Source organism: Podarcis gaigeae (genome assembly GCF_964106915.1).
Source record: "Podarcis gaigeae genome assembly, chromosome: 8".
In the NCBI taxonomy this organism is placed as follows: Eukaryota; Metazoa; Chordata; class Lepidosauria; order Squamata; family Lacertidae; genus Podarcis; species Podarcis gaigeae.
In genome coordinates, this window is record NC_139684.1 from 5,834,762 (window position 1) to 5,845,855 (window position 11,094).

General features: G+C 49.9%; 1 protein-coding gene across 1 annotated transcript in view; it reads left to right on the top strand.

Moving 5' to 3' along the window:
- Nucleotides 1–10,716, top strand: part of RASSF2 (Ras association domain family member 2) — a 57,084-nt gene extending 46,368 nt beyond the window's left edge. The window contains exons 10-14 of the mRNA XM_083753385.1: nt 680–777; nt 1,305–5,363; nt 7,713–8,698; nt 9,049–9,260; nt 9,554–10,716. Coding sequence (XP_083609511.1) covers nt 680–777; nt 1,305–1,374 — 168 coding nt within the window. The 3' untranslated portion in view covers nt 1,375–5,363; nt 7,713–8,698; nt 9,049–9,260; nt 9,554–10,716. The remainder of the gene's footprint in view (nt 1–679; nt 778–1,304; nt 5,364–7,712; nt 8,699–9,048; nt 9,261–9,553) is intronic.
- The last annotated feature ends 378 nt before the right edge of the window (nt 10,717–11,094 follow it).

The following is an 11,094-nucleotide window of genomic DNA, read 5'->3' on the forward strand; positions in this document are numbered from 1 at the left end:
GCCGCACGTAGAGCGCATTGCAGTAGTCCAAGCGGGAGATAACTAGAGCATGCACCACTTTGGCGAGACTTTTTGTGGGCAGATAGGGACTCAGCCTGCGTAACAGATGGAGCTGGTAAACAGCTGCCCTGGACACAGATTTGACCTGCGCCTCCATGGACAGCTGTGAGTCCAAAATGACTGGTCCTTCAGGGGCACAGTTACCCCATTCAGGAGCAGGGAGTCCTCCACACCTGCCCGCCTCCTGTCCCCCCCAAAACAGTACTTCTGTCTTGTCAGGATTCAACCTGACAAAAAGTGTGGAAGTGTGTTGCAAGTGGATAGAAAGTGATTCTTTTAATAGGAGCGAGGAAAAGGGTTAACTTCCCCTCCTCACAGATCTCAGTCCTGATCCTGATTCTCCTCTCGCCCTGGTATTAAACAGGAGAACCGTTGGCTGCTGTTTGTCCTTAAGAAATGCACACAATTAAAGTAGGAAGTTTATGGGCTTCACCCAAAGCACCCCTGTTCCCCTTTGCACCAGAAGAGGGTGCTGAGGTCTGTGAATACACAGTCATGGGTAGCTGATCAGGGCCGGTCCCAGCCTCAAGCCAGGAGATGCGTGTTTCTCAAGTTCTTCTCTGTGCCTGCCTCGCAGGGGTGGCGTGTTCCATCACCTTTCTGTTTTCTTCCTGGGCAGGTTGCTCAGTATATCAAGTTTGAAATGCCTGTCCTGAAAAGCTTCATTCAGAAACTCAAAGAGGAAGAAGATCGTGAAGTCAAGAAACTAAAACACAAGTAAGCTGTTCCTTCCCTGGATTCCAGTCCTCAAAGCACAGTCCTTTCTGAATATATTTTTAAGGGCCCAGTCTGGGGATGTTTCCGTGGGAATTGCTTGAAATGATGCTTAAGATGCAGAGCAGCCTTGGCCAACCAGGTGCCCTCCAACCAAGTTGGACTACAACTCCTATCAGCCCCAGAATCTCCACCCAGCTGCACTGTTGCAACCCAAACATCTGAAGTGCACCAGTTTTCTTTATTATTTTTATTATTACATTTATATCCCACATTTCCTCCAAGGAGCTCAAGGCTGCACTTCTCCCTCCTTCTTCATGCTATCCTCGCAACATCCCTGCAAAGTAGGTTAGGCTGAGTGGCAGTGACCAAGGGGGGATTCGAACCCTGGTCTCCCAGGTCCTAGTCCTGCACTCTAACCACTACACCGCACTGACACCCCAGTGGAGAAGGCTGCTCTCTCCTCACCACAAAGGTCTGGGGTGCACACCCTTTTCCTTTTAAGCTGTAAGACACTGCTTATTTTTCAGGTATTCTGTCCTGCGTGTAATGATTGAGCAACGATTAGAAGAGATCTCCGAAGGCCCGGCCACAATGTGAAGCCTTTGCCCTTGGGCGGACTTTGCTGCCACTGCCAGGGGCCCAGAAGAGCCACGTTTTGGAGAAGATTTGGAGACAAGCAAAGGCAGCTATTCCTTTCTGGAGCAGAACTTGAACACAGAACCCACCTTGACCAACTGTCTTTTCTTCCCTCCAAGCTTTCCTGGAGGTGAACTCAGTGGAGATTCTCTCTTCAGCGGCAGGAGACCTTTTGAGCACTGCTTGCTGGCGACAAAAAAGGCAGCCACCAAAGCCTTTGTCTCTTGGCCAGCCTGGACCCAGTGGACCTTCTTGCCTCTCCAGCCGGGCGATTTTGAGGTTCTGTTGCTGTTGGGGGCACCCTCTTTGCATGCCACCAAAACGCCGCTTTAACCTTCCAAGCAAATTCTGGCTTTGCGGTGGCAAGTCAGGGCCAGAGGAGGAAGTCTCCTCCCTTTTTTCTCTTTTGGTCATTTCTGAGCTCTAAGTAAAATATTCAGATTTTCTCTTCCCCCACTGGGAGGGCCTAGTCTTAGTCTTACCTGCCCTTTCTCCACCTATTTCCGTGGCCTCTTCCTCTTGCTCTCCCCCATGTTTTTAAGCTGGGCTCTCACACACCCATAAAATTCAGGCGCAGCCTCCTCTGCGCGCACACCCTGTTGGATTGCAGCCTTGGCTGCTCCTTTCTCCCTGCTGCTCAGGCAGCAAAGTCGCCCATGGCAGCTTGGCCTGGCTAAAGCCCCTTCCAGGAGTCCCTCTTCCTCCTGGTTCCGTGGGGCCTTTGAGATGGCAAGAGGAGGCCAGGTTTTCATCTTGGCCCAGATAAGGAGTGCCCAAAACTGGCTTGGGTTTGCCTGTCGCTGAGGAAGTCAGTGCACAGCTACCTTCCCTGTATGGTGTCAAGGTGGGGGCAGCTGGGCTCGGGCCCCTTGAATGCCCTGAAGACAAGGGGCCACTGTAGACCCAGGCAGCACCACTTTTCGGAGACTCTTTGGCTGAGCTCTTTGAATGGGCTGGTGGCCCAGCTATGCAGGCCAACAGTGCAAATTCCCTTTGATAAACCATTTTTTTAAAGGATGGCTGTGTTGGCCTTGCTATATATAGCAATGGTGCAAAGTTCCATCAGCTTTAAAAATGCCTAGCTTACTCTCCCATCCACTCGTAAATAGACCCAAGAGCGAGTCGTGTGGGGCCTTGCTGCAGATGTTGGCCCTCCTACTTAAATCCTAAATGCATTCGTTCTCCTTTCCCTCCACCCCTTGCAACTGCAGACAGTGCCATTTTCAAGAACCTCTCCCAGATATGGAGGCCAAATGCCCAGGAGGTTTTGCAGCAGAAGCTCTTGGGCTTTAAAGGGACATCGGACGTTTCCCACCTCCCTTTGATGTGGGTTTAAAATGGCTGGGAAATAATTCCTCTGCATAAGGCATTATGGCAAAAATCAGCTGTGGGGGGAGCAGTTTGAAGCAAAGAAGGGGGAAGGGTGTTTAACCCTCTCCCTGCCAACTGCATTCTTCTGCCTCTAGCTTTCATCCCTGAGCTGGTTTGGCCCCTGTTGGGTTCCAGGCATGTTCTTACACTTGCAGAAATGCTCCTGGAAACCCTCTGATGGCAGGTCTTAGTTGAGGTGGGTCAGGAAAGGGTTAAGCATCCTGTTTCCCCTCCCCCCTTACTAATGCATTCCAAAATGATCTCTTCCCTCCTTGAGCTGCTTTGCACTAACATAAGTGGCCAGCAGGTATTATTAACATGAATTTATGTGTAATATGTAGTCCTGCCCTTAGTGGCATCAGTGGAACTTTTTTGAGAAAAGAAATAATAATTCAGAAGGTTTCCTACTTAGCCCCTGCATAGCACCCCTCAAAAAGGATTCTTTTCTAGTGTGTTGTTGCTTGTTGGGGCTGAAATCCTGAGCATATTTAACACTCCCTGAGGAAGCCCCACCAAAATTTCGTGGGACCTCCTCCTGGGTAAACCCACCATAGATATATCACCCTCTTTCTTGCTAGCTAACCCTTTAACAACTTTTCACTTCTAAATTGCACTAGATTGATTGTGGATATTTTTTTAAGCTCCAGCCTTTTCTATTATTCCTTTATTATTATCTATATGCCAAATATTACATGCACAGGAAAATAACAGCAATAATTTATATAAATAATAATAATAATAATTTTTTTTGGGGGGGGGGAGGATTCTAACATGAACAAGCACATGAAAACAGCCTACTTATGATGCACTTGGAAACAAGCTCTGAACAGCACAAACAGATTTGCAATGATGATTGTAGCCTGTGGGCTGGATCCACGTTTAACTGTACTTGGAGAGTCCCACTGAAATCGATGGTACAGTACTTCATTGGGTCGACTCTTAAGTAGGTCTAGGTCTGTGTCCAGCCCTGTACACCAGTGGTTCCCCCCACTTTTTTGGGGGGGCACCTCTCCCTTGGTTCCATAAACTCAGCCCCAGTGACCCCTACCCTGTAAAAAGGATTGTCCGGGATAGCAGTTTGCGCCACCTGCTAAAGAAGATAACTCAAAATGGTGAAAATTGCACATTTACCCATAATCCAGTTAAAAGTATTTAGTTTAATTGATTCATCAGAATTGATTAACTTGATCCAGTGATACTAGCTCTTCAATGGGGTAAAAATAATAAAGTTGTTATTATTATCAGCCAATTACACCTCTAGACACCTCCTTGCCTCTTAGCATCTCCCCCCCCCCACACTAGTAACCCCACTGGGGGGTGGAACCGCCCACGTTGAGAATGACTGCTGTACACTCTTTAGTCCAAATGTACATTTCATTCCATTCTTGTTCATCGTTTCAGTCTCTGGCGGAAACTAAAGGGTGGGTCACCTTTTTAAAAAGGGCAAGTCTGTTTTTGGGGAGGGTTATTTTAAGAACTTTTGGGATCTAAGCAAGTGGAGCTCAGGATTGCAAAAGCTGACTTGGCTAAGGGTTCGGTCCCTCACAAACAGGGATGTGCATCTCTTGACAGTGGGCAACTGAAAGAATTTGCAACTAACCAGTGGTAAAATGTGCATTCCTGAGCTAGGACCTAGTGCCTGAAGTAGACACGCCTTCGCAGGCTTACGGAAGCCGTACCTGAGCAATGGGCCAGCAGAGAGTTGCCAACCATCTTGTGTTTTAAGGGCGATCCTGAAGGAATTGCACCACAGGGGGTTGGGCTAAATGACCCTCTAGGTCGCAAATCCATGAATATCCTGGTGTATTAAACTTTGTCATGAAAACAAGAGCCGCCCAGCAAAGTGCCCTCATTTTGGCACAGGGTTGGCTGATGGGCGACACACCTCCGATTGCAACTGGAGTTACCTGTGTGAGATTTAGCAATAATAGAAATGTACTCTTGACAGGAAGGACAGCGTAACGTAGTCTCTGAAAGCTGTGAACTGAGAGGGCCCGAGTTCAAGTCTTACCTCTACTGTGAATTCATTAGGTGCTCATACACAAACCCATTTCTCTGCCTCGATGCCCCTTTTGTAGAATGGTGGGGAGATAATACTGGCCTATTTTTCAGAGCTGTTGTAAGGATTGCAGAGGTTATGTATGTGGTGAGTTTGACATCTTAGAATGCAGATATAAATGCTATGTTTTTGGCTAAAAAGTGGATGAACTGCTGTTTGTTTTACATGTGTTCTTTACAACTTCCTGACAGTAGGAGCTGTTTGACAGTGGGACAAACCCCCTCAGCAGAAGGTAGAGGTTTTTAAGCAGAGGTTGGATGGCCATCGGTCAGAGACTCTTTAGCTATGGTTCCTGCTTTGCAAGGGGTTGGACTAGATGACCACTTTGAGTCCCTTACAGCTCTACATTTCTGAGATTCTATGTACTAATCAGGCCTATGTCTGGTTCTCTGGGGTCTTATTGGGCAGATTTCTCTACTGTGTCCAATGATCTATGCTAGGGGATTTCAACCTTTTTCGGTCCACAGCTTCCTTGACCAACTGCACAGGGCCGTCTTACCCATAGACTCTATGGGTGCAGGCATAGGCGCCGACTCCATGGGGCCTGAGGGGGCCCGAGCCCCCTCAAAAATTCGTTTGGGGGGGCTCCGCCCCCCCAATAATTTAAGAAAATTATTACCATATTTTTCCTTCTATAACATACAGACTTTTTCTCCTAAAAAGGAAGGGGAAATGTCTGTGCGTGTTATTGAGCGAATGTGTGGTCCCTGGAGCCAATTGGTGCAAGGGGAGGCAAAAAAAAGCAGTCAAAAATCAAATCGCGCTCTCCTAGAAGGGAAACTTGAAAAGAGGAAGCGGCTGCTTTCCGGCATTCTGCCTCAGGGTCTTACTGCCCACCCTGCTCTGTTTCCTTGCTGTGTTTGCTCAAACGGAACAAAGAGCAGGGAAAGCCCCTCCCCTCCAGGCAGAGGGAAAGCAGCGTGTGTCTCTGTGCTCCGTGCAGGAGGGAGAGAGAGAGAGAGAGAGAGAGAGAGAGAGAGAGAGAGAGAGAGAGAGCTGGCTGACTTGGGTGGGTAGGTGAGGGAAAACTTTTGCCTTCCTTTCCTCCCTCCTCCTGTTATACCCCTCTCCTGCATTCTTAGCCAGCTGCTTCTCTGCACACCCCTCTCCTGCTCCTTGTCCCTTCTGTGTTTTTCCTTCCCTCCCCACTTAAAATGTGGTTAAAAAGCATGGATCCACATGGATCCTCAGGATCTTTGCATTGGGTCAGCCCAAATTCACCATCAGAGCACATAGCATGTCCATGGCTACAGCCTGCCCTCCAAAAAATCACGCACCCACTGTTGCCTGGGGCTGCAGTGGTGCAAAAATGTGGTTAAAAAGCATGGATCCACATGGATCCTCAGGATCTTTGCATTGGGTCAACCCAAATTCACCATCAGATCACATAGCATGTCCATGGCTACAGCCTGCCCCCCAAAAATCACGCACCCACTGTTTCCTGGGGCTGCAATGGTGCAAAAACGTGGTTACAAAACATGGATCCACATGGATCCTCAGGATCTTTACATTGGGTCAGCCCAAATTCACCATCAGAGCACATAGCATGTCCATGGCTACAGCCTGCCCCCCCCCCAAATCACGCACCCACTGTTGCCTGGGGCTGCAATGGTGCAAAAACGTGGTTACAAAACATGGATCCACATGGATCCTCAGGATCTTTGCATTGGGTCAGCCCAAATTCACCATCAGAGCACATAGCATGTCCATGGCTACAGCCTGCCCCCCAAAAATCACGCACCCACTGTTGCCTGGGGGTGCAATGGTGCAAAAATGTGGTTACAAAACACGGATCCACATGGATCCTCAGGATCTTTGCATTGGGTCAGCCCAAATTCACCATCAGAGCACATAGCATGTCCATGGCTACAGCCTGCCCCCCCAAAATCACGCACCCACTGTTGCCTGGGGCTGCAATGGTGCAAAAACGTGGTTACAAAACATGGATCCACATGGATCCTCAGGATTTTTGCATTGGGTCACCCCAAATTCACCATCAGATCACATGTCTGTGGCCACAGCATGAAGCACAAAAATGATACATCCACTGTTTCATTCAGAATGTTTTTTTCCCTTGTTTTCCTCCTCTAAAAACGATGTGCGTGTTATGGTCAGGTGCGTGTTATAGAGCGAAAAATACGGTAGTTATATTATGCTTTGTAAAATCACAAAATTATGTTGGTATTTTTTATTTTCCTTGTTTGATGATAGTTACCTTTTAAAATACATTCAGTAATAAGTTAAAACAAATAATTATTACGGTAGTAAAAGAGGCGGCGCGAGTAGTTTTGCTCGGTGCGTGCGACTGGCCCAGCCCCTCTTTCCTTTTCCTCTCTTCTGCTCTCCCGCCGGGCGCCTGAGGGAGAGTTACTTAGCGGTTCTGAGGAGCCGCTGTTGTTTCGGCAGGGGAAAAACCGCCGCCCGCGAACCGCCGAGCTCCCTCTCTCTTTCCAGCCTCTCTCTCTCTCTCTCTCTCTCGCGCTATGGCCAAGGAGGAGGAGAAGCCCTTCAGCCAGTCTATGGCCGAGTGGCGTAGGTTCATCTACAACCCCAACAGCGGCGAGTTCCTGGGGCGAACGGCCAAGAGCTGGGGTGAGGAGGGCGAGCGAGCGCGCGCGCGCGAGGAAGGGAGGGGAGGGGGCGGCCGGCACGAGGGGCGGTGGGAGGCGAGGCGCGGCGGGCACTTGCCTTGCCCACCACACATCTCTCTCCTTCTCGGTCTCTCTCCCTCCCTCAGCTGGCGAGGGGGCCACGAGGCGGGCGGCAGCAGCAGCAACGGGCCGGGAGCGGATCTTATAAAACTTCCCGGGGCAGGACCCCGGTATGGGCCCCCCCAATATTTTTTATAAGTCGGCGCCCCTGGGTGCAGGGCACCCGGGCGCCAGCCCGAGAGTCCAGGGCCCGAGAGTTGAGTACGGGAAAGAGCCAGCTTGTTGGTTGGAGCACTGTGGCGGGCTCTTCTGCTACGGGCGGCTCTGCGCTGTGAGTTGGGGGGTGACCGAGCCAGCGAGACACTGAGGCAACTGAGGCAGCCAGCCAACTCCACCCTCCTGCGCACCTGGGACTGAGCAACCGGTGGGGGGGGTGCTGGGCGGATCTTTGACCCTGATGCCGCTTAAGACAGCCCTGCAACTGCATTCTTTCTGTGGCACCCCTGTGGGGCTCAGGGACCCAGTTGTGTCACCCCCTTGCCTGCCGAGCTGGCAGCATCTCACACTTTTTCAAACCCTTTTCCCTTGTGGAGTGTTCCCTCAACCTCCTCCCCTCTCCTTGGGAGTCCTTCAGGCAGCTGCTACCACCACCTATGGTCTCTGAGTTGCTCCCCCCACCCCAAAGAGAGGTGCCTCCTCCCACTGGGGCCTGGGAAGCATCCCTTGGCCAGCCCCAGAGGCACCATTCGCCTGGGGAGCTTGTAGCCAGGGCTGCTGCAACAAACAGCTGTGCAAGCCTTTGGGTGGCAGAGACGCAAGAGGACATCAGAGGAGAGAGGGACAGAGGCAAGTGTTGCCCATCATTCAAGGCACCCCAGGGTGGCAAGGCACACTGGTTGAAAACCACTGCTCTATGCAACCACACCCAGTCTCCTGAAGAAGGGAGGGTTTTGTCCCAAGGCGCTGCTTACGACCATCCTCCCTCTGCTCCAAGGAGCCCATAGGGCTGGCTCCGATCTTGCAGGTGGGCAGGTGATGCCTTTCAATGCTTCCAGCCCTTGCCTTCCTAGGAGCCAGCAGGCCCTTGGGGATGAAAGTCCACGGTGCGGCTTCTATCCCAGAGCACAGAAATTTGTTCAGAGAATCTTCATAGCGTTGGAAGGTTAACCTTGGAAGCCATTTAGTCGATGCCTTGCCTTGTCAGGTAAGGTAAAGGTAAAGGTACCCCTGCCCGTACGGGCCAGTCTTGACAGACTCTGGGGTTGTGCGCCCATCTCACTCAAGAGGCCAGGGGCCAGCACTGTCCGGAGACACTTCCGGGTCACGTGGCCAGCGTGACATCGCTGCTCTGGCGAGCCAGAGCCGCACACGGAAACGCCGTTTACCTTCCCGCTGGTAAGCGGTCCCTATTTATCTACTTGCACCCGGAGGTGCTTTTGAACTGCTAGGTTGGCAGGCGCTGGGACCAAGCAGCGGGAGCGCACCCCGCCGCAGGGATTCGAACCGCCGACCTTTCGATCGGCAAGTCCTAGGCGCTGAGGCTTTAACCCACAGCGCCACCTGCGTCCCCCATGCCTTGTCAGGAAAGTCTTCCTAATGCATAGTTGAAATGATTGTAGGTTGGACCCATTGACTTGAGTACTGCTCTCTGGAGGAAATAAATTTTGCTCCATCATCTCTATGTGATAAGTCTCCCAAATATTCAAAGATAGCTCTCGTGTCACCTTAATAATCTCTTACCCTGCCCAAAATGTATATCTGAAGGAGTGTTTCCACTCCCACCGTTCTGCCCGGACACTGAGGTCCAGCTCTGAAGGCCTTTTGGCGGTTCCCTCATTGTGAGAAGCAAAGCTACAGGGAACCAGGCAGAGGGCCTTCTTGGTAGTGGCACCCGCCCTGTGGAACGCCCTCCCACCAGATGTCAAAGAGATAAACAACTACCTGACATTTAGAAGACATCTGAAGGCAGCCCTGTTCAGGGAAGTTTTTAATGTGTGACATTTTAATGTATTTTTAATTTTTGTTGGAAGCCACCCAGCTCCCAACAATTATTATATAGTGCGGCTTTTGCAAATGAAATGATTGGCTAGGAAGAAAAGTCCCTCTCCCCACTACCAGACCAAAAAAAAAAAAAAAAAAAGTTGTGCCAAAAAATTGCTCCCAAGTCCTAGTTCAGATCCAAAGTAGAAACCAGTGGCGGTGCTTTTCCTGGAATATACCATTTCAGGCTGGAGGGGAGTTGCTTCTTTGAATGAGGCACGCACATGGACCAATAGCACGCTGGGCAAATGAGTAGGTGGCCTTCTGGCATGCTACATGTGCTGTGAGTTTAGCAGGTGGAGGGTGACTCAGATTTGCAATGGCCACCCTTGAAACCGAATTGGTCCTGTCCAGAAACACTTTACTACTCCACACTTCGGAACGTGCAAGTTGGCTTTAAGCTGTTCTTCAAGCTTATCGCCCTTAGATCTGTGTTTACATCGCGGCTGACTTAAGTTGTGGCCCTCTGGATGCAGGCTCGACTCTGACTCCCATCATCCCTGGCTGTTGGCCATGCTGGCTGGAGCTGATGGGACCAGGAGTCCAACAGCTCTTGGAGGGCTGCTGCAAGTTCTCCACTCTTAATCCACGGGGTTTCACCTGCTTCAGACAATATTATTTGTTGCTTGGTAAGAATAAATTGCAGTCTCCGTTCTGAACAGAACTGGTACCCGTTTGTTCTATCAGTGCTGTGTGCTACATTGCTGGAAAATCTGCTCTGCAGGGGACCTTTTCTGGAAAAGCTTCTGTTGGGAGGCTTCCATCAGGCGAAAAGGGAAGTATCCTGAGGCTTTGAGGTTGCAGGGCACAAAGTTAATAAGCATCCAGGGATGCGTGAGTGTATGGCTGCGTGTGCGTGGAATTTCCCCCACAACCCCTAGTGAGAAAGCAGCTGTTTTTGCTGAGCTGAGCTAGCAATATCTTGATCTGTCATTCACATGCAATATAATACTTGGTGTCCCAAGTCTTCCATCTGCAGCAGCGCTATCTTCAGAATTTATGTTTAGCTGGATTGGGAAAAAAACTTTCTTTTATCCATGGTTCTCTCAAAGGCTTCTGCTGTGGGGGGAGAAGTTTGGACCATGGATTTCATAAAACCACCTTGTGAATACCACTTTATATAGTATGAAGCACATGCAACTAGATTATTTTGTTTTAATTAAAGCACTTTGTCAATAGAAATGCAACAGTGGTCCTCTGGTTTTATTCTATTGTTGTGGGAAGAATTTGGGAAGAATGAAATGAGGGCACAATTCAGGGCACAGTTTGGATCTGAGACCCCCACGGCTCTGGAAGGTTTGGGGTTATGTGAGGAAGAAGTTGAATTAATTTAGTAGGCAGGATAGCGACCGACTCTCTGAAACTCTACATTGTTCTTCTCAATAAACTTTTCCTTGTTTAAGATATGCCTCTTTGGCCAGGCTTATGCAAGAAATGCTCAGCTGAGGTCACACTAGTGCTTTTAAGTTTTAAGATGCTTGCAAATAATATTGGTGGGTTCAGTGCACTTCTAGACTGTCACTGTTAGGGGGAGGGATTCAACCTCACATTAGCAAATCA